Genomic DNA, 23,083 nt, shown 5'->3' with positions numbered 1-23,083 from the left:
CGTTTTGACCAAGAGCTTTGCCGAGAACGCCCGCCCGCTCACCCACCTACTCGAAAAGATGCCTCCTTCTCACGAAAGCCTGCACAAGCCGAATACTCGCCGCTCTCTTCCGCTTGCTAACGGCTCATCTTTTGCTCACTCACTACGACCATTTGCTGTTGCTACTGAAATTCATGAATGCTAGCGGTCATGGAATGGGACCTGATCTTGTTCAACAACAGAATAATGCATAACGCTTAATCGCATACGCTAGTCACCTTCCCTCGCGCACAGTTTTCTATCACGAAACGCGAGTGCCTGGCTTTGGTTTGGACAGTAAGAACGTTCTGCCTTTACTTATTTGGCCACCCATTTTTCGGTGTCACTGATTACTATGCCATGTGCTGTCTCACATCACTGAAACGCCCGACTGGGCGACTGGGACGGTGGGCACTGCGGCTACGAGAATACACATTTAGTGTGTTGTACAAATCTGGCTGTTTACGGTGGGCACAGCGGCTACGAGAATACACTTTTAGTGTGTTGTACAAATCTGGCTGTTTACACCTGGACGGCGACTTCATCTCCTATCATCCGGTCGATAGTCAAAACCACGACGGTCACGATATCGATGCTTGCGTCCTAGCCATTTCACACTTGTGTGACATTCGTAATGAACAACGCCATGATGATTCTTTACGTCTTATCATTTACCGCGTAGCTTCTGTGTATCCCGGACCCGCTGTCAGCGCTTTCGAGCACCAGGACGGCGTTCTGTACCGACGCATTTTTCCGTGAAGGCCCATAAGCTTTGCTCGGCCTACATCGACATTGTCGGCTACAATTTCTTCAGCCGCTACATGACGCACCCACCGCCGGCCATCTCGGTGTCGCCCGTAGTTACAACCATGTAGGACATTGTTTTTATTGGCTCGGTCTGTATTGCTCTGTTTCTCTGTGTGTCGCTAAGTTTCTGCCTGTGCGCTCTGTCAGCGCCGCGAACAACCTGCTATTTTGTCCGCTGGGTGCCAACAACCCATCGATGTCTCTGGGCAACCATATTTTTGCGTGGGCATTGATCTCCTAGGCCCTTTTCCTAGGTTTAAATCCCGCAATAACTGACTATATGACGCGTTATGCCGTCGAGCGAGCATTACCGCCAAGCTGTGCTAAGGACGGGGTAGATTTCCTTATGTATGACGCCATAATTCATCAAGGTTCACCGAGTCAGTGGCTCACTGGTTGTGGCGGCACCTTCTTTTCGCGTGTTGCCATAGATTTTCTTCATTCCTGTTCTGGCGTGCAGAACATATCCAGCGCTTAATAGCGCAGACCAATAAATCAATTAAGCGCCTCAACCGGGAGTTGGTGGAGATGATATGCATGTACGTTTGTACGTTTCTGCGGACCACAGTGACTGGGATCACATGTTACCCCACATAACCTTCGCGTAGAATTCGTTACGTTACAAAACCGCTGGTTTTTGTCCATATTATCTGCTTTACTTTTACTTTTCGACACCCTCTGGCCAACCACGAAGACCATCCCAACTGAGTATGCCCGCGACATCATCGCCAGGGCTCACACAGCTCGCCAGACCGCCCGCTCACGGCTCATTGCCTCAGAGGTTGCACAGTAGACGAGGTACGAGAGCTGCCACTGGGACGCTCATTTCTCCGCAGAGTTCCTAGTTCTTTCATGGACACCATGCCGCCGCATGATCCTGTCCGAAAAACATCTCCCGCGCCAAAGAGGGCATTACAAGATTCTGCGCAAACTCTGTGATGTAAACTACGAAGTATCCCTGCTGGACTATTGTTCATCGTCTGCCTTTGTGCCCAGTGATCTTGTTCCCGTGTCTAGGCTGAAAGCTTACTTCACCGCGATTTGGCCCCATAACCGGTAGAGCCGAGACGGCGGCATTGCAAACAGGGCCTGATGTCACGGAGCAGCGGGGCATGGTCTAGCTATGAACAAAAACGATTTGGCGAAGAAAGCGTGCGGCTGGTTCAGGCAGCCATCGTTTCTTTGCGGAGCTGCTGTAGTTTGTACATACGCTGTAAGTACACCTACACTTCACTAATTCTGCCCCTTAGCAATATTAATGCCAATAGGATTATTTGCGCAACTGTGCAATGCTGGCCGAGTTGGTTAAGCATGATTTAAAAATCTGAACGATGACTGATGTAGAAGAAGAGACACACCTCACAGGCTCTGTCTGACAACTGAAGGTAATCGTGATAGCATTCTTCGCCTGCTTAAGCAGTTCTGAGCCTATTTTAATGCGAAAAGCAATCTTAACCTACTTCTGCCGTTTTGAGCCTGCCTATCTGCCCGCTCGTATGTCTGTCTGTCTGTCTGTCTGTCTGTCTGTCTGTCTGTCTGTTGGCGCAATTTGTATACTGTTTTGGGCCAATAGGTACGTGCTCCAGTTCGTGATGCTTCCTGGTCGTTCTATTATCCGCATTCCAGCTTTGTTATCGCTTATTCTCCCTATGACGTGGTAGACACGCCTTCTATCCCGAGCCAATGCCCAAACTTTTCTAATAGCTACGGTCACTAGGCTTTTGGCCATGGTGCTGTCGTGTTCACTGCATAGTCGACATCCAATTATCGTCATGCGACCGTCTTTAGGCCATTGTCTTCATACTTCGTCATACACTCCGTCCAACCGCTATCGTGATGCCGTCGTGATCGTTGAATTATCGTCATTCTAGCTGTGTGATCTGGCTTTCTTCTTGCTGTCATCGTTTTGCTCGTCCGGTTCTCATCTTTCTGATCCAGCCCTGGGGATCAAAGTTGTCTAATAATATGTTCGTAACGTTGCCGTGGTGATTGCATCGTTATCATTCGAGCGTTGCCATCCTACTGTTGTCATGCCGCCGTCTTCAAGCTTTCCTTGTCACATAGTTTTCCTCATTTCGTCATCATTCTGTCGTTTTATCGTTGTCACAATTCATTAACGTCGTTGCATTTTCGTCATACTCCACGCGTCGTTCTGTCCATGTCCATGTTCTGGCCATTTATTGTATTCATTGTCACAATGTAATCGTGATTATGCTGCTCTGGTCATGCCATTAACGTGAGACCATTGGTCGTGCCACATCGTAACTTTAGCTTTGTCATCCGACTCTCGCTATGCTGTCGTTGTCGCACCGTCTTCATACAGGTTTCGTGCTTTAGTCATAGGTCGTCATAAATTTTTCTTCATTCCGTTACTCTCAAGCCATTTTGAGGCGATCGTCGTCACTGCAGCATTGTTGTACAGACGTCGTCATGGGTTCGTTCTAAATGGTCGTTGGCATGCCGTCACGATAATTTCACCCCCATCATTTTAATTTGACATCCGATCCTGTTATGCTAGCGTTGTAACGTTGTCGTTTGATCATTGTCATCAGTTCAGTACCGTCATCCCGTTGGCATCTTGACATCGTCGTCATACCACATTCGCCAGTCATCGATGTCCTTGCTTGTTCGTAATTGTACCGTAATCGTGCTCACATCAGTCAGTACGCATTATGTTGCGGCTGGCATGCAATCATCGTTATTGCGTCGTCATCACACTACACGCTGCCATACATCCCTTGTCATGCCGTGGTCGTCAGGCCGTCTTGGTCGCGCCATCATCGTCATTCTCGCTTCTTTATCCGCTTGTTGTCAGACCGTAGTCGTTACGCCATCGTCGTCATCCCATTGCCTTTAAGTCTTCGCCGTCATGTTGTCATAGTTATAATACTGTCGGAAGGCTGTGCTTGGTTGTGCGGGTTACCAAGTTGTGGAAGGCGGTGCAAGGAGGTAGCCGCCGTGGTCACGGTTTATTTATACCGGCTAGCCATGGTGCTTCAGGATCTCTGGAGCGGCCGAAACCGTGGCCCCTCAGGTCGAGCGGGCCAGCGTGTTCTATTCTCGCGCTACCTGCACGTGAGGCCACCGTCTTTGCTTGCTTTGGAGGCAATAGTCACGCCTATAGAGGGCCCCCTCCTAGATCATGCGCGATTGAAATAATGTCCAATGGTAAAGTCCAGGTAAAGTGTCCAGATGGTGCCGTCATTGGTAATGCCGGGTTCAGGCAGTCCGAGAGAGATCTGCGAGGCAGCACCGGCAGCGTAGGTTGGGAGCGAGGCACAGCCACAGTGATACCGAAGTTCGAAATCGCGACCTGCCGCAGGTTTTCACGGATACCCGGGCCTGTAGAAGTCAGAGCTCCAAAAGTGAACCGTCTGACAGCTCGAAACTTGCGTGGCGATAGCGCAAGTGATGGTCGCTCACAATGTAGAAGTAGAAGTGGTGTTTGAGTTGGATAAACCAGAGGGCAGGACTGCTCCTGTAAAACTTCACTAGGACATGCTTCCGCAGAAGGTTTAAGCACAGAACATTGAAAGGCTCGCCTGCTGCTGCTTCTGGTGAAATCTCGATAACCGATAGCATCAGAGTTGCGGTGGTCGCTGAATGCATCGCGAAGATTTTGCTTTTGGCGTCTTCGTGCCTGCGAGAGTGAGATTTGTACGTAGTGGAGCCGGTGGGAGAGCCTCTGTATCGGTGATGAGAGAGGTGCCTCCGAACATAAAGCAGACAGCTTGCGGAGACGTCCAAGAAAGAAGAGCGGCGGGTCGTAAAATAGTGGCGTAGTGAATTCATTGGAAAGAGTCGTCGCGCAGTTGCCTTTGAGCTGGAAGAGGTTCACGAACCGAGTAGAGGTCTGATGGTGGGGCCGGCGCGTGCTGACGATCGGCACCGGTGGACTCCGGCGATGTGGTACGACAAGACATGGAATGACGCGACAGTTGAAATGACGAGAGCTGTTGTGAGTGAAGTGAAGTGAAGGCAAGGTTGTGGCAAGAACCACACCAAGCCGTACGCAAAATGCAATGTAGGAGTTGTGTACGAAATCCCCCTGGCGTGTGGCAAGTCCTACATAGGGCAGACTTAACGGTGCCTAAATTATCGAGCCAGGGAACATGAACAAAAGTTAACGAAAGATGAATTGGCGCACTTACTTGCGCACTGCAATGCCTGTCGCTGTGTACCTCTTTTTGAGGAGATAAAGATTCTGGGGAGAAGCCATGACGAGACTGCACGTGAACTGATGGAGGCTTATCACATACAAAAGAAAGGCCAAGACTGTGTTAGCGATACCTCGATTTGGTTGTTTCAATCGGAAATAGATTTTTTTTGATAATTGGTTGCCACGCTAAGCTGATGTGTATTCTTGTTTGCTGCGATCTGCACATGTTCTATTTGCCTATATATGCCCACGGGCTGCTGTGAATTAAACAGTTAAAAGTTACCGCCCGTGCTGTTTATGTGTTATCTCCCTCTCTCGCCGTCTTATTTGCGGTCAATAAGATATGCTGTTGTGAGTGACTGCTTGAGTTGACATAATGAGCAAGGATGGCTGCCCGCAAGTAACACGCTCGAATCCGGACTGGGTGTTGGAAACCGGGGTCTTGAACGCAGCCAGGGCCTGGAACCTTGTTTAGAAGGAATTGACTGTCCCGCTGGATGAACGAGCTGTCCGGTATGTCGCGGACACTCTACAATCGTGGGATATCTGTGGGACCGCGTAAGCCCACGCCACCCGCCTTTGTAGATTCGGTGCACTGGCACTGACATGACTGGACTCGGTCGTCCGGGTCACGAATTTGTGTGAAGCGGCACGGTGAGGTAACCGCCGTAGTCACGGTTTATTTAGACCGGCCAGCCATAGTTCAGCGGTAACTTGGGAGTGGCTGACACCTCGGCCGCTCAGGTCGAGTGCACCAGCGTGTTCTATTCTTGCGCTACGTGCATGTGAGGCCATCTTCTTCGCCTGCTTTGGAGGTGATAGTCGCACCGCTACAATACCATTGCTTTGATTGAAATAACATCACTTTGTCTTCATGTGGTCGCCTTTTACGTGTTTGTCGTTCAATTAACATCACTCATTTTTCGTCATTGAATTGTCACTACATTGGGGTCATACAGTCGTAGTCATCCTTCCATGCTCATGGTTTACCTTGGCAAGCGGCTGCAATAGCAAACAGGGACATAGGGGAGTATGAGGCGTTTTACTGAAACAGAGAAAAGTGTTTTATTTAGAGAAGGGTTGAAATCTTGGCTACATACTTGAAAGAAAAAAACCAGTAAAAAACACAAAGGACAAGAGGGGAATTTCCCACCACACCAGTCGTTGTGGTGTGAACCTCCCCTCGTGTCCTTTGTGTTGTTTTGACTGGTTTTTTCCTTCTTGTTTTATTTATCCATACGCGGGGTTAATAAACTTTACTTGAGGAATACGATGTGTCGCTACATTGCTCGGTTGCTTTTCGCAGTACCATTGACAGTCATCGTGAGTTGAGTCCCGCGGTAATTTCTTAATGAATTACACTTAGGAATTCATTCAAATATTCTATGAAGTTAGAGGACAAATCTGGCGGTCGGCTGCACATCAGGGAGCAAAAGGTATAGAACCTCGTATGCGTACTATCAAGTACACCTAATCTATACATAAAACAGTATCTGCCTGCGGATTACGTTTCCATCTAGCCTGTCACGCCGGCCACGTGGCCCGAGTTGTCTACATGCTTGCGCCACAAACTATGTGCTCCTGGGCACAATGTCGTCATGATGGTTCCATTGCATTTATTCCAACTTCGAGATGTTACTCTCGTCATGCCGTTGTCTTTATGCCTTCTACGCCGACCCACTGGCGAAAGTTCTCTTATACCAAATAAATAGATTGCAAAGCTTATTTACCGCCGTGGACAAGGACAGAAGGAAGACGACCACCACAGTGCGCTAACTTCAACAACTTTATTTTCAGGAAACAACCACCTATTTAACCCATGCACATTGACGTCACATCCTCCAAAGTTTAACCATCCAAAAATGCTGCCTACTTATTTAACAGGTCGACCGAAGGAGTACTAACACACCTATCACTATTTCGACAGATAGTCTGAGCCTCAATAACCTCTCGTACATCTTTTTCTTTGTGCTTCGCAGGCATAAGACAAGATTCATAAACCGGCGCGCAGCCGTATTCCTGACAGTGAGCAGACTTGAGCGCATTGCTTATTTCTCACGTTTAAACTATGTTCTCATAGCCGGTCATTAGGACACCTTCCTGTCTGTCCGATGTATATTTTTCCAGCAGGACAGCGGAAGGACGTAATGCACAATTCCTACGCAACCCACTGGCATTTTACGATGATTCGTAGAGCATCCGATAGCTGGTTTGCAATGCGGATCCGTTAACCGACAAAGTTTCGCAAGCTTTTCTGGGACTAGTAAGAACATCTTTGTGTCACCTTCTCTGTGTTTTTAGTCCGTGCATTGGCCGCGTCCTGAGATTTACTGGCTGAACAGCATTCCTTATGTTTTTCTGAAAATAAAGTGGTTGAAGTTAGCGCATTGTATCGTCGTTTTTCTTATGGCCTTCTTCGCTGGCACAAAATTTTTTTTCCAAGTCAGTTTGCCTACATGCCCAACAAAATGGCAACATTGAAATACTTTGTATTGCTTTGTGCCAAATTTGTACCAGATACAACGTTATCTGAGGGGCTTGATCGTAGTCGAGTCGCCCTCGCAGTCGTTGAACTGTTGTCATTCCAGCTTTGTTATCCGATACTTGTCATGCCATCGTCGTCATGCTACCAAGTAATACAGTCGTCATGCATTCATTATTAAACCGCCTTAGCGATGCCATCGCATCGTCGGTATTTGCAGATGCGTGATCTGATTCTGGTCATAATGTCGTCGTCGGCCTTTCTGCTACGGTCCAGTGGTCCAAGTTTTTTAATAGCTTGGCTCAGTACATGTGCGTTCGAGGTCGTGATGCCATCATGGTCGTTGCGTTATCGTCATTTCACCTTTGTCATGACTTTCGCAATGCCCTCATCATCAAGCCGTCTTTGTTACGCCATTGTCGTCACGGCTTCGTCGTCACGCGGTCGTTTTGTCGTCGTCGTCATCCTATTGTCGTCATGGCGTTGTCGTCATATCGCCATTTTCGTTCCATTAGCGTCGATCATTCCTCATTGTTTTACTGTATTCATACTTCCGTCACTCTACTTTGCTTGCCTCCCTTCTGATGCCGTCATCATCAAACATTGAGTACAACACATCCTTTGTCGGGCCGTCACCGTAATGCAGTCGTGGTCATGCCATCGGTGTCAGTCCAGCTTCGTCGTCCAAATGTGGTCATGCCACCGTCGTCACGCCGTCGTCATCGAATAGCTTTCGCAATAAGTCTTCATTATGTCATGCACAACCAATTCTCATTGGACCAATCGCAATGCATGCTCACTGACCTGGAGAGGCAAAGCAGAAGAGTGGGTCTAAAGATAATCTGCAGAAAATTAAAATAATATTTAATAGTCTCGGAAGAGAACAGCAGTTTACGATAGGTAGCGAGGCACTGGAAGTGGTAATGGAATACATCTGCTTAGGGCAGGTAGTGACCACGGATCCGGATCATGAAACTGAAATAATCAGAAAATAACAATGGGCTGGGGTGCGTTTGGCGGGCATTCTCAGATCATGAACAGCAGGTTGCCATTATCGCTCATGAGAGAAGTGTATAACAGCTGTGTCTTACCAGTACTCACGTATGGGGCAGAAACCTGGAGGCTTGCGAAAAGGGTCCTACTTAGGTTGAGGATGACGCAATGAGCTATGGAGAGAAGAATGATAGGTGTAACGTTAAGGGATAAAAAGAGCAGATTGGGTGAGGGAACAAACTCAAGTTAATGACATCTTAGTTGAAATAAAGAAAAAGAAATGGGCATGGGCAGGACATGTAGTGAGGTGGGAAGATAACCGATGCTCATTAAAGGTTATGGATTGGATTCCAAGGGACGGGAAGCGTAGCAGGGGTCGGCAGAAGTTTAGGTGGGCGGATGAGATTAAGATGTTTGCAGGGACGACATGGCCGCAATTAGTACATGACCCGGGTAGTTGGCGAAGTATGGGAGAGGCCTTTGCCCTGCAGTGGGCGTAACCAGGCTGATGATGATGATAATTATATAATGGCAATCGAAGGCCCGTCGTCTTTAGGCCTACTGATGCCATCGTTTTATTGTCATCATTGTAATTTTGCCAGCCGCCTCTCATGATGGAGTCTTTATCATACCGTTGTCGTCATGCCATTGTCGTCGCGCTGTCGTTTCGCTATCGTAATCAATTCAGTATGCTCCTCCCATTGTCGTCATGTCGCCATCACAGGACCTTCTTCGATCAATGGACGTTGTTCCTTTATCAATCTGTGGTAGTCATGCTGTCATCACTAAATCGTAATTAGGCAACCGTTGACAAGCGATTGTTCTCAATGGGTCGTCATCACACAGACGCTATTATGCGTCTTTTGTCATACCGTCCTTGTCACGGCATCCATAATGCAGTCGTCGTCATGTCATTGTCCTCATATAGTCGTCGCCACCTTGCCGCCGTTGTACTATCATCATAATTTATTGACATCTCATTGTCATTATGCCATCGTTGTTATACGCCTTTATCGTTCCATTGATATCATGCCTTCATTATTCGATCATGACTGCGTCGGCGTCATACAGTCATCGTCATGCCTTTGTGCTCATAGGCGTTCTTGGCAAGTGAGTCGAATATGAAAGTTGGAGTATGTGGCACATATTAAAAGCAAATAAAATTTCAGAATTACCACTAGTCGTGTTAAATAAACGCGACTTCAGAAATACTGTTTGGTTGCAGTGCCCGACAGCTATTCGCATTAACACGGGCAGTCGTTGTGAGATGCGCTGTGCCGTAATTTTTGTTGTATTGGACATATCGTTGGCTTCATACCATTGTCGTTGTAGCACCTTTGTCGTGGTATTGATGTCATTCCTTCTTCACCATTACACCGTCCCCATTTGTTGGCATCATCAGTGGTTTTGGGAAGCTTGTGCCCTAGGCAAAAATGCAGGATATCGAAGTACGTGTCATATAAGCTAGTAACGGATGTCTCAGAATAATGCCACCACATATTAAATAAATGTGAGCTAAGAAATGTGGTGCATCCCTGCTCGCCCGAATGTGCATCGCATTACTGCCGACAGTCATCGTCATATTCGTTCTGCCTTTGATATTTTACGATTTATTTAACGCGATTTGCAGTGTTGGTGTGCTTCACGGACTTTCTAAAGCTGACCATCCATCCACCCATCCATCCATCCATCCATCCATCCATCCATCCATCCATCCATCCATCCATCCATCCATCCATCCATCCATCCATCCATCCATCCATCCATCCGTCCGTCCTTCCGTGCATCCGTCCGTCCGTCCGTCCATTTTCCCACCAACCTGGATCACTGGGTAGTTCATGATTGATTGGTTAGAGCATGGGGCAGTTGTGCTGAGGGAACAGGTTTTGAAAACAACCGTCTGACCAACTGAGGCCAGTGAGTGTGCGGCACTATATGCCAATGTGCCGCACTTCAACAAGCCTCGTTTATGCCGACATGAGCCACTGCTAAGCGGAACTGCGTATGTGGCAATGGGCATTTCAATGAATCTATTTCATGCCAACTTGGGTCATTCAGGAGGCACCAGTTGCTGTGTGTCGCTCTTCTGTGAACCATTTTAACACGTGTTTGGCCCATTAGAAATGTGTGGCTCTGTAAACGCTGCTCTCCAGTGATCTGTAATTCCCACTTGAATTACTAGCTAACGACCACTGTGTATGTGCCGCTCTTAAGTGAACGCCTGTGACGCCAACTAAGGTAACCATGTTGGTCGTTCCACGCCAAACGTCGCAGACATAAGCGCTCGACTCTTTCTGATTCTATGCCAAAAATTGTGGTTTATCATTTCGGCGCCATCTATGCCCTAGTAAAGTATTTTTGCAAGAAAAGTGTTTTCTGTCCGTTACAGTGATTTGAGTGGTAGCGTTTGGGTCGAGGTATCGCTTGGTCGAGGTCAAGTAGGTAGCCAATCGGATTACTCTGCTGAGGTAATGGTGTTCGAAACCAACCAGTGTGATAACTTGGGTCACTAAGCATGTGGCACTTTGCACAACTGTGCCGCTTTTTAATGAACTTTTATCATTCCGACATAGATCACTGCAAATGCGGGACTGGGTAGGCACCGCTGTTCGACGAAGCTCTTTGACGCCGACTTTGAGCTACATGCATATGCCACTAGATCTGGGCTGAGGGAACAGGATCGGAAAGCAACCGTGCTACCAATGCGAAGTGATCCTTCCTGCAAGCGGCTGTTGCTGTTGTTCCCTAACAAGCATGTGGTTCCTACGCACTATGGGGATTGGACGAGAAATAGGGGGGGGGATTATTGCATATTATAATGAAGTATAAATTTCAACAATATCTACCCAGTTAACGCTATAATACGTAAAATTATGGGTTAAAATGCGGGAACTCGGTGACGAAGGCGACTCTACCCGGAAGCAGCATCGCGCTTTGGTGTTATGGCCAATCTCCTGTAGTGGGTAGGCAACACGAAACAATGAGTGAGCAGAGAGAGAGTACTTAATTGAAGGAAGACAGAGATGTCGCTATGAGCTAGAATACTCCACCCTGCTGCTCTGCACAGCGAGAGACGGAACGGGGACGTAAAGACCGCATGAGTGATGATGATTAAATAGAGGAGGGATGTACAAAGAATTAATGCAAGTTCATCACTCTGGTAGTTATTAGGTAATTCCTAAAATGTCATCCAGCATTGCCATCGGCCTACCAGAGCTCGGCTGGGAAAATGCGCAACGACTAAGCATGTGTGTGGGCTTCAGCCGCGGAAATCTGTAGTCTTCGCTGGTAATTTCAATTCACATAACCTGTATCATGGGGACAAAAAACGCACCACAGTATAAGCGGCTGTTCCAGTGGACAGTACATAATGTGTTCTTGTCCATGAATACTTGAGACGTTACGTTGTGCTCTATTTAGGCCTTATGTTCTTTGGAAGAAATGTTATATCATCGTGGACAACGATTGATTGCACCGCAAACAGCGACCGCCTCCCAGTTCTTTTTCAAGTGCCAGTAAAATCTCGGGAGTTTCATGAGAAAGCTTTTATTAATTATAACCATTTCATGACTTGTTTGAGAGCAGCGTTTAGTTCAATGAGACATGTGCGTCGGTGTAAAAAGGCTGATAGTTGATGCTTGGTATTCAAGGAGTCTCAAAATAGATCTGAATTTGTGATGCGCTCGAGTAAAAGCAACAACCCAAACAAATGGTGAAACGATGACTGCAATAGATATAGGCTGAGGAATGCGGCATAGAAAAAGCTGAACACAACCAATTTGCGAGAAATTGCAACGATTACAAATACATAGCGGCCATCTTTAAACGTATGGTTTCTAAAGTAATTGACGAGTATAACATACAACATTTTGATTGCCAGTCCCATACACGCCACAGAGGGTCATTGTTCCATTTTATGAGGTCACAGAAAATGAGCCAGCCGTCAATTAATGCCAGCTTGCTTGTTCTGACGCCGAGTGAAACGCTGAGTTCTTGGAACAAAATGCCAAAGCGCTGGAATGCCGTTTTTCATCTTGTCGGCCTTCTGGGCATTTAAGGCTTGGTTCTGTGCATGATATCGAGGAGGTGTCACTACTGTAATTATGCTCCGTGGTTGTCAGTTTGCCGACTGCTGCACCGCGTCTAGATGGGGCTGCCATTGCACTGATAAAACTTGTGTGTAAGGAGTATCCCGATGACTTATTGTCTCTCGTTTATCTGAATCAAGATGTGAGAGCGGGCCAGTTTGTCATCACGCTAACCATTTGGTAGAGAGGGCTTCGATACCACGTCAGTGGAAACTCTGGAAGGTAATGTTATTGTCCAAAAATTAAGGTAGGGGATATGCATAGTTACACATTCGGCTGATTTTGTTAGCGACAAACCTTGTTAAACTAATAGCAAAAATAATGCAAGTCCGAATCAGGAAGCTCACGAATACCAGAAAGCTGCTGAGCCCTTTACAAATTGAATGCGAGTTGCCTAGCTCGAGTAAACACTGCTGCATTGTTCCAGAGTCGGGTAAGCTGTCCGCCAGTCAAGAAAAAGAAATAAATATTTTAATTGAAATGCACTCGAACCGAGCGAATGAGACAGTCGTCCGGGTCGAGGAGACGCGTGAGGGTTAACCAGATGAATGAGCACATGGCTCAAATGTGAGTACCAGAAGAAAGCGCAGGAGAAAGAAGCGTTGTGAAGATCCGAATGCGGCAGAGAGTGTGACGCAGCCTAAGAAAGTGATAAGCGTCAAACAGAATCAGCGGGGCGCAAAGGAAAGCGTGATCGTCCTTGACAACGTTTTCCATTCAAGCGGGTCCGGGACACCGGATAAAAAGTGTAGGAGAAGCATGCGCTGAGCGAACGTGGACAAAGGGCACCGGTCAGTTACGGTCCCAGTCGTTCCACCCTTCTTTTCGATGCGCAGCAAGCCCTGCAAAGGAGCGCAAGTTGGCAGGACGAGACGAGTTGGTAGGGAGACGCGACGCGGTCAGACGAGGTCATGATGAAAGCACGTGGCCAGGACGCAAATCGGCAGGAGACAGTCACGTCTTGAAAGAGCGTGTAGAATGTCAGGCCTTTTGCTGTTCTTTAATAGTGCTGTGCCTGGTGATCTTTCGGGGCAAAGGATGCTTCACCGGCAGACGTGACGCTGTATCAGGTGCTGTTCACGCTTCATCGTTCACACAAAACGAATAAATCGGAGTCACCGTAGTCTTACGGACAAGTAGTCAGGCTCCATATCTTCGGCTTTTCGAACGCCCAGAAATGAAAGACGAGACGAATGCCCTGCCAGACAGCGACTGACTTGGCGCCGATGGTAACGCGTAAACAATGTCGGCTCACTTCTAGATGACAGCGCCGCCCTGCGACAAACTCGAAGGCAAGAATCTGCCGATCTTTACAGATTCACCGTCAGGAAAAGGCCATTAATTGATGACGGGGTCATTGTCAAGCATTGCTGTGGAAAGGACGGCAATGGTTTACCACGTGGTTGCCTCGTACTGTGCAACGTTGGAAAGAAGAGAGGCGGCGAAATGGTGGGGGCTCGGCAAAAAAAGTGAGAGTAGAGCAAAAATATGGGTCGTTGGGGCCAGCATAAAATGTGAACGGTTCGGCCTTTGTGACTGGCCAGTGAATCTCCTCGATGAGTGCGAGAGGGAAGTAAACGGCATAAAAAGTTTCTCTGGACTGCTGTGAGTGAGGCTGCACATGCAAATACTCTACCATGTAGTGTGCTCCGAGAGATCGAGCTGTTTTTGTAGAGCACAATCAAGCAAATTTAAATATTAACGTTTTCTCATCTCTTAAACGCCGCTCGGGACATTTCCTTCTCCCGGCACCTGGCATGACACCATCCATGCAATTCTCGCGGCACCACGGACCCCCGACTTAACAAGAATAGCCAGTAAAGCCTTCAAACCGCGACCCCCTCGAGTGCGGCTGAAAAGTACTGTATGAGTCCATCCAAAGACAATAGGAAGGATAGATAAAAGGAAAGGTTCTGTAGAAACCAACGTCTGTTTTGTTTGTTTTTTGATCGATATAGAATTTTAGCGATTTGAGCCTTGTTTCTTTCAATAAGTAAGTCATTAGCTTTGTTTAGGTTCTCATGTGAGAAACTCTCAGGTTTGAAAGTTGAGCAGAGTTGCGCTTTGTTATCGTGAAGTGTTCGTTCATGAGGATATAGGCTTTCTGCCTTTTTTTGAGTGACTTGAATCGTCAAAGTTATTTGAATGGCATGTATTATCACGTGGATGTATTAACTTTCTTTATCAGTGTTTTGGAAGTTTTCCTAGGTTAAACGCGTTGGTTTTCAATAAGTGCACCATTTGCGCTGAGGAGCGTTGTTAGTTCCTTTAGCGCGTGTCCTGTGCGGACGGAAGGAAACACAACGTGAATGGGTCACTCGTGTGTGTTGATGGCTGCAGTGCTCTGAGTTTCCGATTAGGCCTTCATGGGAATAATTAATAGCAGACGTGATTTTTTTAAAGCACTCTGTCAGTGTGTAAGGTCAACAAGTTTATTTTTTTTCACTTAAGGTGCACCCCGTAGGAACTAAGGTGAGTAAGGGCTACGAAACGTCTGCGTGAGACGCAAGTATGCGTTGTAAATAGTTTACAACGCATACATACTCCAAATAGTCGCGATTGTGATTATGTATTCCTAGAGTTGACGAGGATGTTGAGTACTACCAGTGCACGCGATATGTCGTACACTGTGATAGAGTAAGAACGGAATCGATGAAGTTAAGCAGCATATGTTATGTCGAAGCAATGATTATTTTGAGCCACTTGTTACAGCAGACGGACGTATTACCTTCCTTCCTTGAAATAATGACGCATGCCGTTTTATTAGGGGCTGGAAGTCATCCTAGTAGCTTCAGAACTTTGCTTGTGTATGGTTATATTGGTTGTTTTCGATAATTGTTTAGTTTTCTCACGGTTATTTTGCAACCGCAATGCCACTCTCGCCTTGTTGGCATTCAAGGACATCTGGCCAGCTGTTTAGATAGGTGGTTGGATCTGCACTGTCGAAAGTGACGAAAAAAAGGCACAGGATTAAGTTTGATATACTATGAACCTGGCGAATCAATGATGAAGAGAGTGTGCTTGCACGTGGAGCAGGGCTATGTAGTTTTGTTTGACGTACGTTCTCTAAGGCACGGAATCCAGGAATTCGTGATACGAAGCTCGTTGCCAGGGTACTAGAGGCTTCATCAGCGTTCTTCATGGCCACCGAATTGAGTTCACCGGCTATTCCAAACTTCCTAGGCGAGAAGGAGATGTTACATTCGGACCATTAAGTACAATCTGTCAAGGTCTCCAAACGGAACCACTCGCCATTGCATGCCAGTTATGGTGCACAAGTGTGCGTCGCACATGCTCTCCGACCCGTCGCACAGCTTCACTATCCAGCCCTCGTGTGCCGCCTCTGGATCTTTTGCCTCCTCCCTGCGTGACGCAGCGCGAACGTGCAAGTGTTAGCCGGCAAAGTTCGAAGAAGTTGGCCCTAGTCACGGGAAATACTGCTTGCAGTGCTGGAATGTCATTCATGGCAACCCAGCCCCTCCAGCAGAGCGCATTCTAGGCGAGGAAGCAACGCCGGACGGAGGCAGCCATCGGCGAATAGAGCGCATGGAGTGTCCGCATTGACCAAACACGGCACCACGTGCATAGACCCTAAGATTGCATAAACATGACATCTGCAAGGCTCGACGATTGGATGAAAATGACGACACCTGCACGGGCTCAACGACTGGCTGAATATGAAGTGAACCGGATGGACTGAAGGGGTTATAAGCCAGAGAACCATCGGGAAGACAGAGACGTTCTTCTTGCCGTGGGCCGCAGGGTGCGATTTGCTGCCGGCCGTCTATGACTCTTTAGTGTAGTTTTGCTTTGCATGTAAACCTCCATTTCTCTAAGGCTCCCTGAACTTCGGTTACCACTCGCAATCAACGGCAAAATTAAATAGTGGCGAGAAGATGAACGAGGAACTGGCCGCATCTTTGGAGCGAGAGAGGGCTACTCTAAACCAGCACTGCGCCGAAGATACCGACAAGGAACAGGAAATCAGGTTGGTGCGGGCCCGGCTACCGATCACAGCTCCGTGGCGAAGAGATGGACGAGGAACGGGCGGTATGGATGCAGCGAGAAACACCTGCTATAAACCATCAATGAGCTGAGAAGACGGATGAAAAACGCGAAGCCACGTTTGTGTTAGCGCAGACTAGCGAACACCAGCTCCTTGGTGAGGAGAGGGACCAGGAAGGGGCCCCGAGGTTGGAGTGAGCACGGACTGCTCGATACCAGCGCCACCCCGATGAGACGCAGAACGAGCACCAAGGTTGGAGGAAGCTTGGGCAAATTAAAACCAGCGCAATGCCGAGTAGATGGACGAGGAATGGTTGAAACGAGAGAAGGCTGCTATACACCACGCCGCACAGGGGAGATGAACGAAGAATACGCTGCCAGATTGACGTGAATGCGGGCTACCGAACACCAGCACCACGCCGAAGAGGTGGGACAGGAAGGGAGGTCCAGGTCGGAGCAAGTGCGGGCTACCGAATACCGGTGCAGTGTAAATGAGATTGATAAGAAATTGGTAGCTTGGTTTAAGCAAGAGCGGGCTATTATAAACTACCCCCTCACCGATCAGACGGACGAGGAACGGGAAGCCAGGTTGGCGCGAGCGAGGGGTACCAAAAATCAGCGCCATGCCGAAGATACCCACTGCAAACGGGTTGCTAGATTGGAGCGAGCACGCGCTGCTATAAACCAGCGCCGCGCCAATCTGGAACAATGGATCAGGAAGGGGCCGCATGGTTGGAACGAGAAAGCGCTACTATACACCAGTGCTGCGCCGAGATGCGAAAGAAGAACGGGAAATCAGATTGGCGCTAGCGCAGACTACCGAACACCAGCGCCACTCCGAGAATGCGGTCGAGGAACAGACCGCGAGGTTGGAGCGAGAGAGGGCTATTATACATAGGCGCTGCGCCGAGGAGAGGGACGAGGAACGGGCCGCGAGGTTGGAGTGAGCGGCGCATGACTCTAAACCGTCGCCGCCCCGATGAGATGGATGTGGTATGAGCAGCCATGTCGAGGATACGGACGAGGAAAGTGCAGCATGATTCAAACTAGAGAGGGCTGCTATACATCAGTAGCGTGCCGAGGAGACGGACGAGGAGCACGCAGATAGGTTAGAACGAGCGCGGGCTGCTATACACCAGTAGCGCATCGAGGAGTCGAATGAATAATGTGCTGCCAGGTTGGAGCGAGTGGAGGCTATCGAACACCAGTGATACGTCGAGCAAACGGGCGAGGAATGGGAATTCAGGTCGGTACTGGCGCGGGCTACCAAATACTAGTGCAGCGTCGACGGAAAGGACGAGGAATGAGCAGCCACCTTGGAGAAAGAGCGGGCTACCGCAAAAGCCATTACATTGCAGCGAAAGCGGGACAGCAAGCGCCGGCAGGGAGATACTAGCCACATCATCAACCGGTGCGCCGGTGACGGCAAACATATAACAGTTTTGATCAGAGTTTGATTAAGGACGTGCAAAGATCAACGTTCGATCGAGGAGTGCGTGCAATAAAACGGCATTTCTCCGATAAATCCGAAAGTCCGTTTACTACTGGTCACAACTCAAGCGGGATGTGTTGACCATGATTCGGCAAATGGGAAGGTCTATCCTCTTCCTGAGTATGAGTACGTTCGAGCTGCACGACGGACGCTTCCTATTAGTGATCGAGAGCATCACGAAGCCCGGGGATGTGCATCGCCAAGCGTTCGCCGAAAGGCACGCCTTCTACTGTGCGGAAACATTAAAGAATGAGCATTGGTGTGTGCCCTCTAGTTTTATAAGCTGGTGCACACAATCATAATTAGCTGCAGAGCGTAGAAACCTGGAACCTTTTTGAAAGCAGAGTCACAGACTACTTGAAGCGAATCGGGTTTTCGCAGAGGGGGAGCGTCCATGCGCGCATGCTCATTCGTTTCGACGAGGAGACCGATAAGGAGATCGGTGGAAGCCTGCGCCAGTCAATCGCACTAGTTGACTCGCTTATGAGCCTTGACACTAATCTTCTCGATCGGGAGCGGGGCCAAATTCACCACCACGCTTTCATATACTGCAAGCATGCTAAGACCAAGAATGTAAGCCGATTTCGCGCACGGTTTTCGCCAATGAGGAAGTGGCATATGTTCACACCCACGCTGCAGCAGGAAAGTAACGTGATCGAGCTTGAGTTGCTGCACGGGGAGTTTCGCCACATGAACCAGCGGCTCGTGGAGGTTGCATATTACTCCTTGGAGGACTCCTTGACCCACAACGCTTGTCGCTACGCATACGACTACCTGAGGTGGGCATCAACCGGCCGAATGTGTTTCTGAAACGATAGCCGTCCCAAAAGTTTGTGAGCGTCTTCCACCACTCCATTGCTGTTTTATAAACCAACATGGACGTTCAGACCACTGCGGACGCGTAATGATTCTCCGAGTTCGTAATGGACTAAGTGAACAAGGGGAACCACGGTTTCTCCAACCTGCAGAATGCAATCGCAGACATCCCAAAACAGCCTCCCGATCTCGCATTCGACAAACTTGTGGCGGATTTACGCGTTTGCGTGCAGAACGGCGTCGAGATGAGCAGTGAGGAGGCCACGTGGATTCTGGTTCGCCTCGGCATGTCCGAGTGCAGTCATTATTGATGAACGAATATGGCATTATCCGTTATGAATATGTTCACGTTGTCGAGGCGGTAAATAAACGAGCACTCTTAAACGGTGATTTCAGAATGGATCAGTTTATTGAAATGTTTATGCCAAGCAATTCAGGTTACACACAAAGAACAATAATAGCAACAAGCACCGTAGCCAGTCATTGAAATCTGAACCGATGCGTTAAATGTGTCCGCGATTTAGTCCACGTATCATGTAACGCACGAGAGTAGTTACGTAATCACTTACATTTGATAATGTGCTACCGTCCTCGCGTCGCGCGGGCAATCATTACATATTCTACATAGTATTACGACAACGCTCAGTAACCATTGCGTACCGTAAGAGCGCGAGGCGCGTAACGATAACAGAGATAATGCGGTAAAAAATGGTCACGTACAGGGATGAACAATATACGCATTTTAACATTTCAATTTTATGCTACGTTACCTAGAATATGCGAACCGCTAGACTTTAATATGCACTTCTGCATATTCTCATTCACTTCCTTTGTTGTCCTTTCAGGAAAACCACTGTGCACTTACTGGGTGCCAAAGTGGGCTTTAAAACAACGGAACTGGCCATGTCAATTCAAGTTTAATAACACTTGTGATACGCCGAAGCATTATAATATCCATGACTTTAAAAAGGATTGCAAGCGTGTCAAAAATGATCGATAAGGTGGATGTGTTTAACTACCACCAGTATTTATCAAGCTGCTGAAATCACTGTAGCAATTTATTAACAAGAATAAAATTATTATTAATGCGAAAGCATTATATGGCTCATGAGGCGGAAAATCTGGCATTGTCGACATGAGCATACGATGGTCCATATAGGCTATGAACCTTCGACCTTTGGTGGAAGCCGAGCGCACAGTCTTTGTTGTATATTAAGGCTATGAGCCTGCGACTTTGGCGGTAGTCAAACCCGCCACCTTTGGTGTTAATTAAGGCGAAATTATTTAAGAACAAGGAACTAGGTAGCCTAAGTGCCAGTTGCTCAACGACTGACAAAGCATAGGCATCGCTCGGTGGTCGCAACACTTTCGCATTCATTCACGTAGGGACGGCTAAGCGGCTCCGGAATTTTCAGTCTTGCCTTTCTTTTTAGAAATTTTCAAAGATCTATTTCTGTTATGATGGGCTTAGTTTTGCTTTTCTTAGACATTTTCAAAGATCTATTACTGGTATGATGCTGACCCCTCTAGCGAAGAAGCCGCATCGTGCTGCGAAACGGCACATGAATGCCCATTGTGCGACACCACATCTTGTGTGCGCCTCGACGGAGCAGAGCGGGCGAGGTTTTGGCGAGCGAGGTTTTGAGTGCAGGTAGAGGGCATCGCCATGATGCCACTTCGCCCTCGATCTCGCAAGCCTGGGTTAACCAAGCCTTCTTTGTCCGCAGTAGCGCTCGCTTGCCCTCCACCTTCGCCTCGGTAATCGCTATAAAAAATAAATACGTATGAAACAGTAAATACGATGGGAACAAGGTCGGCTTTAGTGAGTTTCGAGCCTACGACCCAAGCTAAGAAGCCGTCTTGCACACTGGGCTAAACTAGCGCTTCCTAGATAGCACACCTGTGCACTGTGCTTTCTGACGTCATGCTACTTGGACCGAAATTTTCATTGCCAAGCCCGGAGTGACGAAAGCATCGGCTTCCAGACCATCGCCGCTTAGTCGGCAGCGCCCCCTTTAGATTCCTAGCAGTCAGGCAAGGCAGGATGACTTCACGGTCCAAAGGGCGTCGGTCGTGTCTAGTGTTCATTTGCCAAGCGTCTGAACTCGCGAGGAGCTCGTAACTCGAGAGACCTCCCAGCGGCGTCCAAATAGACGTTAATACTTTGTCATTCACGACTCATAAGAAGGGCTTAGGTGTCCTCTGATTTCTTTCTTGCTTTGAAATCATGGTTGCTATATACACTAGACCTGCACGCTAGCATGTGTAGGTTTTCTTAAAAAAACTTATGTGCTGATATGTGTTGCCGCATATTGCTGCAGCAATGTCTGTCTGTCTGTCTGTCTGTCTGTCTGTCTGTCTGTCTGTCTGTCTGTCTGTCTGTCTGTCTGTCTGTCTGTCTGTCTGTCTGTCTGTCTGTCTGTCTGTCTATCTATCTATCTATCTATCTATCTATCTATCTATCTATCTATCTATCTATCTATCTATCTATCTATCTATCTATCTATCTATCTATCTATCTATCTATCCATCTATCTATCCATCTATCTATCCATCTATCTATCTATCTATCTATCTATCTATCTATCTATCTATCTATCTATCTATCCATCTATCCATCTATCTATCTATCTATCTATCTATCTATCTATCTATCTATCTATCTATCTATCTATCTATCTATCTGGCCTCTTGCGCGAACCCGGTGACCCAAATTACCTGTCAGCTTGGGCTACTTGGTCAGCATAGGATGTGACCGTCGGCATGCCGTCGCCGTCATCACTTCTTCGCCGACCAAATGACTCAACTTATCTAATACCATGCAGCACTAGCTGTGCTAGAGGTAGTGATGACGTCATGGTCGTTGGTTGATAACGACCGATAATGGTTGATAAGTGTTTATACTGGTCAGATGAAAAGCCGAGACAAATTACAAGGCCAATAAAGGACATCTGATGAACCGTGTACTGTTTCGTCAATCGTGGTAAGCAATATCTGTCGTGTCGCATGCGTGGATATGAGCAAGTGGCAGAATGCTTACGCATAATTATACAATTCCAGTGAAGTTTCTGCGAAACTGTTTCTACATCGCGGCGAACGTGCGCCGCCGCAATCTTGCGGCGTCGCAGAAGCTGTGCGACACAATAATCATGCACATTTACCGTGTTACTGGTATCAAGACGTTGCGTGGCCGCCGAAGGAAGGAAAGTAACGAAAGGGAACCAGCAGACAGCTTTTCGAGGGGCCGTGTCGATGATTATATTGCAAAGAAATGCAGTGTGGCGGCATTGACGTCACAAGCGTCTTTCTTTTCCCCGGTCGCGTCAGTTTCGCTTTCAGAAAGAGGTAATGCGTTAGATTCAGATTCATATTTAGATTTATTGGTTCCAAAAAAAAAGAAGTGATTACATGACAAATATACAGACGAGGGTCCAAAAGTGAAAGAACTGTAGTCGGACCCTCGGTTAATAAGAACAACATTGATGGTGATATCAATAGTCAGCAAATTAGCGTATTATAAACGACATCTACAGATAAAATACATCATTAGACATGTCACGTACAATGAAACACGAAAAAGCACGTTATAAAAGAAAGTCGGAAAAAAGCATGGATGAAATACAACAAATGACATGTGAGATAAATGTCAAAGGTACACCGCCTGATCGTAGTTAAGTTATCGTAGGAAATTATGCTTAAGGTGATATTTAAAAAATTGTAAGAGAAGTACAGGATTTTATGGTTGATGGTAATTCATTCCAAAGAGAAATTGCAGCGAAGGAAGATGTTTTTTTTTTGTTGCCGTAATTGGTATGAACCATGGGTAACAAGCAATTGTTGTTAGCCGCAAATCTGGTCATATTTTTATTCTGCAAAAGGTCAGTTGCAATAACAGTGTCATTTACTCATTGTCATCGATTTATTGTCAGAATTTATTGTCATTGTCAGAATAACAGTGTCATTTATTCTTGTCTCATCGATTTATTCGTGAGTATAACTAAACTGCTTTTGCCCACTTGTCTCAGATTGTAGGCGTAAGCAATGAGATGACACACGCACATGCCTTTTATTTATTATTCTTTATTATAGGGTCCTACCTACCAAAACTAGTTTCTGATTATGAGGCACGCCTTAGTGGGGTACTCCGGAAATTTCGAAAACCTGCGGTTCCTTAACGCGCACTTGAATCTGAGTGCATGGGTGTTTTCGAATTTCGACCAGAT

At 47.4% G+C, this 23,083-nt stretch overlaps 1 protein-coding gene across 3 annotated transcripts in view; it reads left to right on the top strand.

Annotated features, from left to right (window-relative positions):
* The window catches only part of LOC142584182 (uncharacterized), a 174,080-nt gene extending 154,109 nt beyond the window's left edge, over nt 1–19,971 (top strand). For all 3 annotated transcript variants that reach the window (XM_075694349.1, XM_075694348.1, XM_075694347.1), the window contains one exon: nt 19,706–19,971. In XM_075694349.1, coding sequence (XP_075550464.1) covers nt 19,706–19,860 — 155 coding nt within the window. In that variant the 3' untranslated portion in view covers nt 19,861–19,971. The remainder of the gene's footprint in view (nt 1–19,705) is intronic.
* The last annotated feature ends 3,112 nt before the right edge of the window (nt 19,972–23,083 follow it).

Source organism: Dermacentor variabilis, chromosome 6, assembly GCF_050947875.1.
Source record: "Dermacentor variabilis isolate Ectoservices chromosome 6, ASM5094787v1, whole genome shotgun sequence".
NCBI lineage: Eukaryota > Metazoa > Arthropoda > Arachnida > Ixodida > Ixodidae > Dermacentor > Dermacentor variabilis.
The sequence above is the reverse complement of the archived record's forward strand: the minus strand, read 5'-3'. Positions and strand labels throughout refer to the sequence as shown.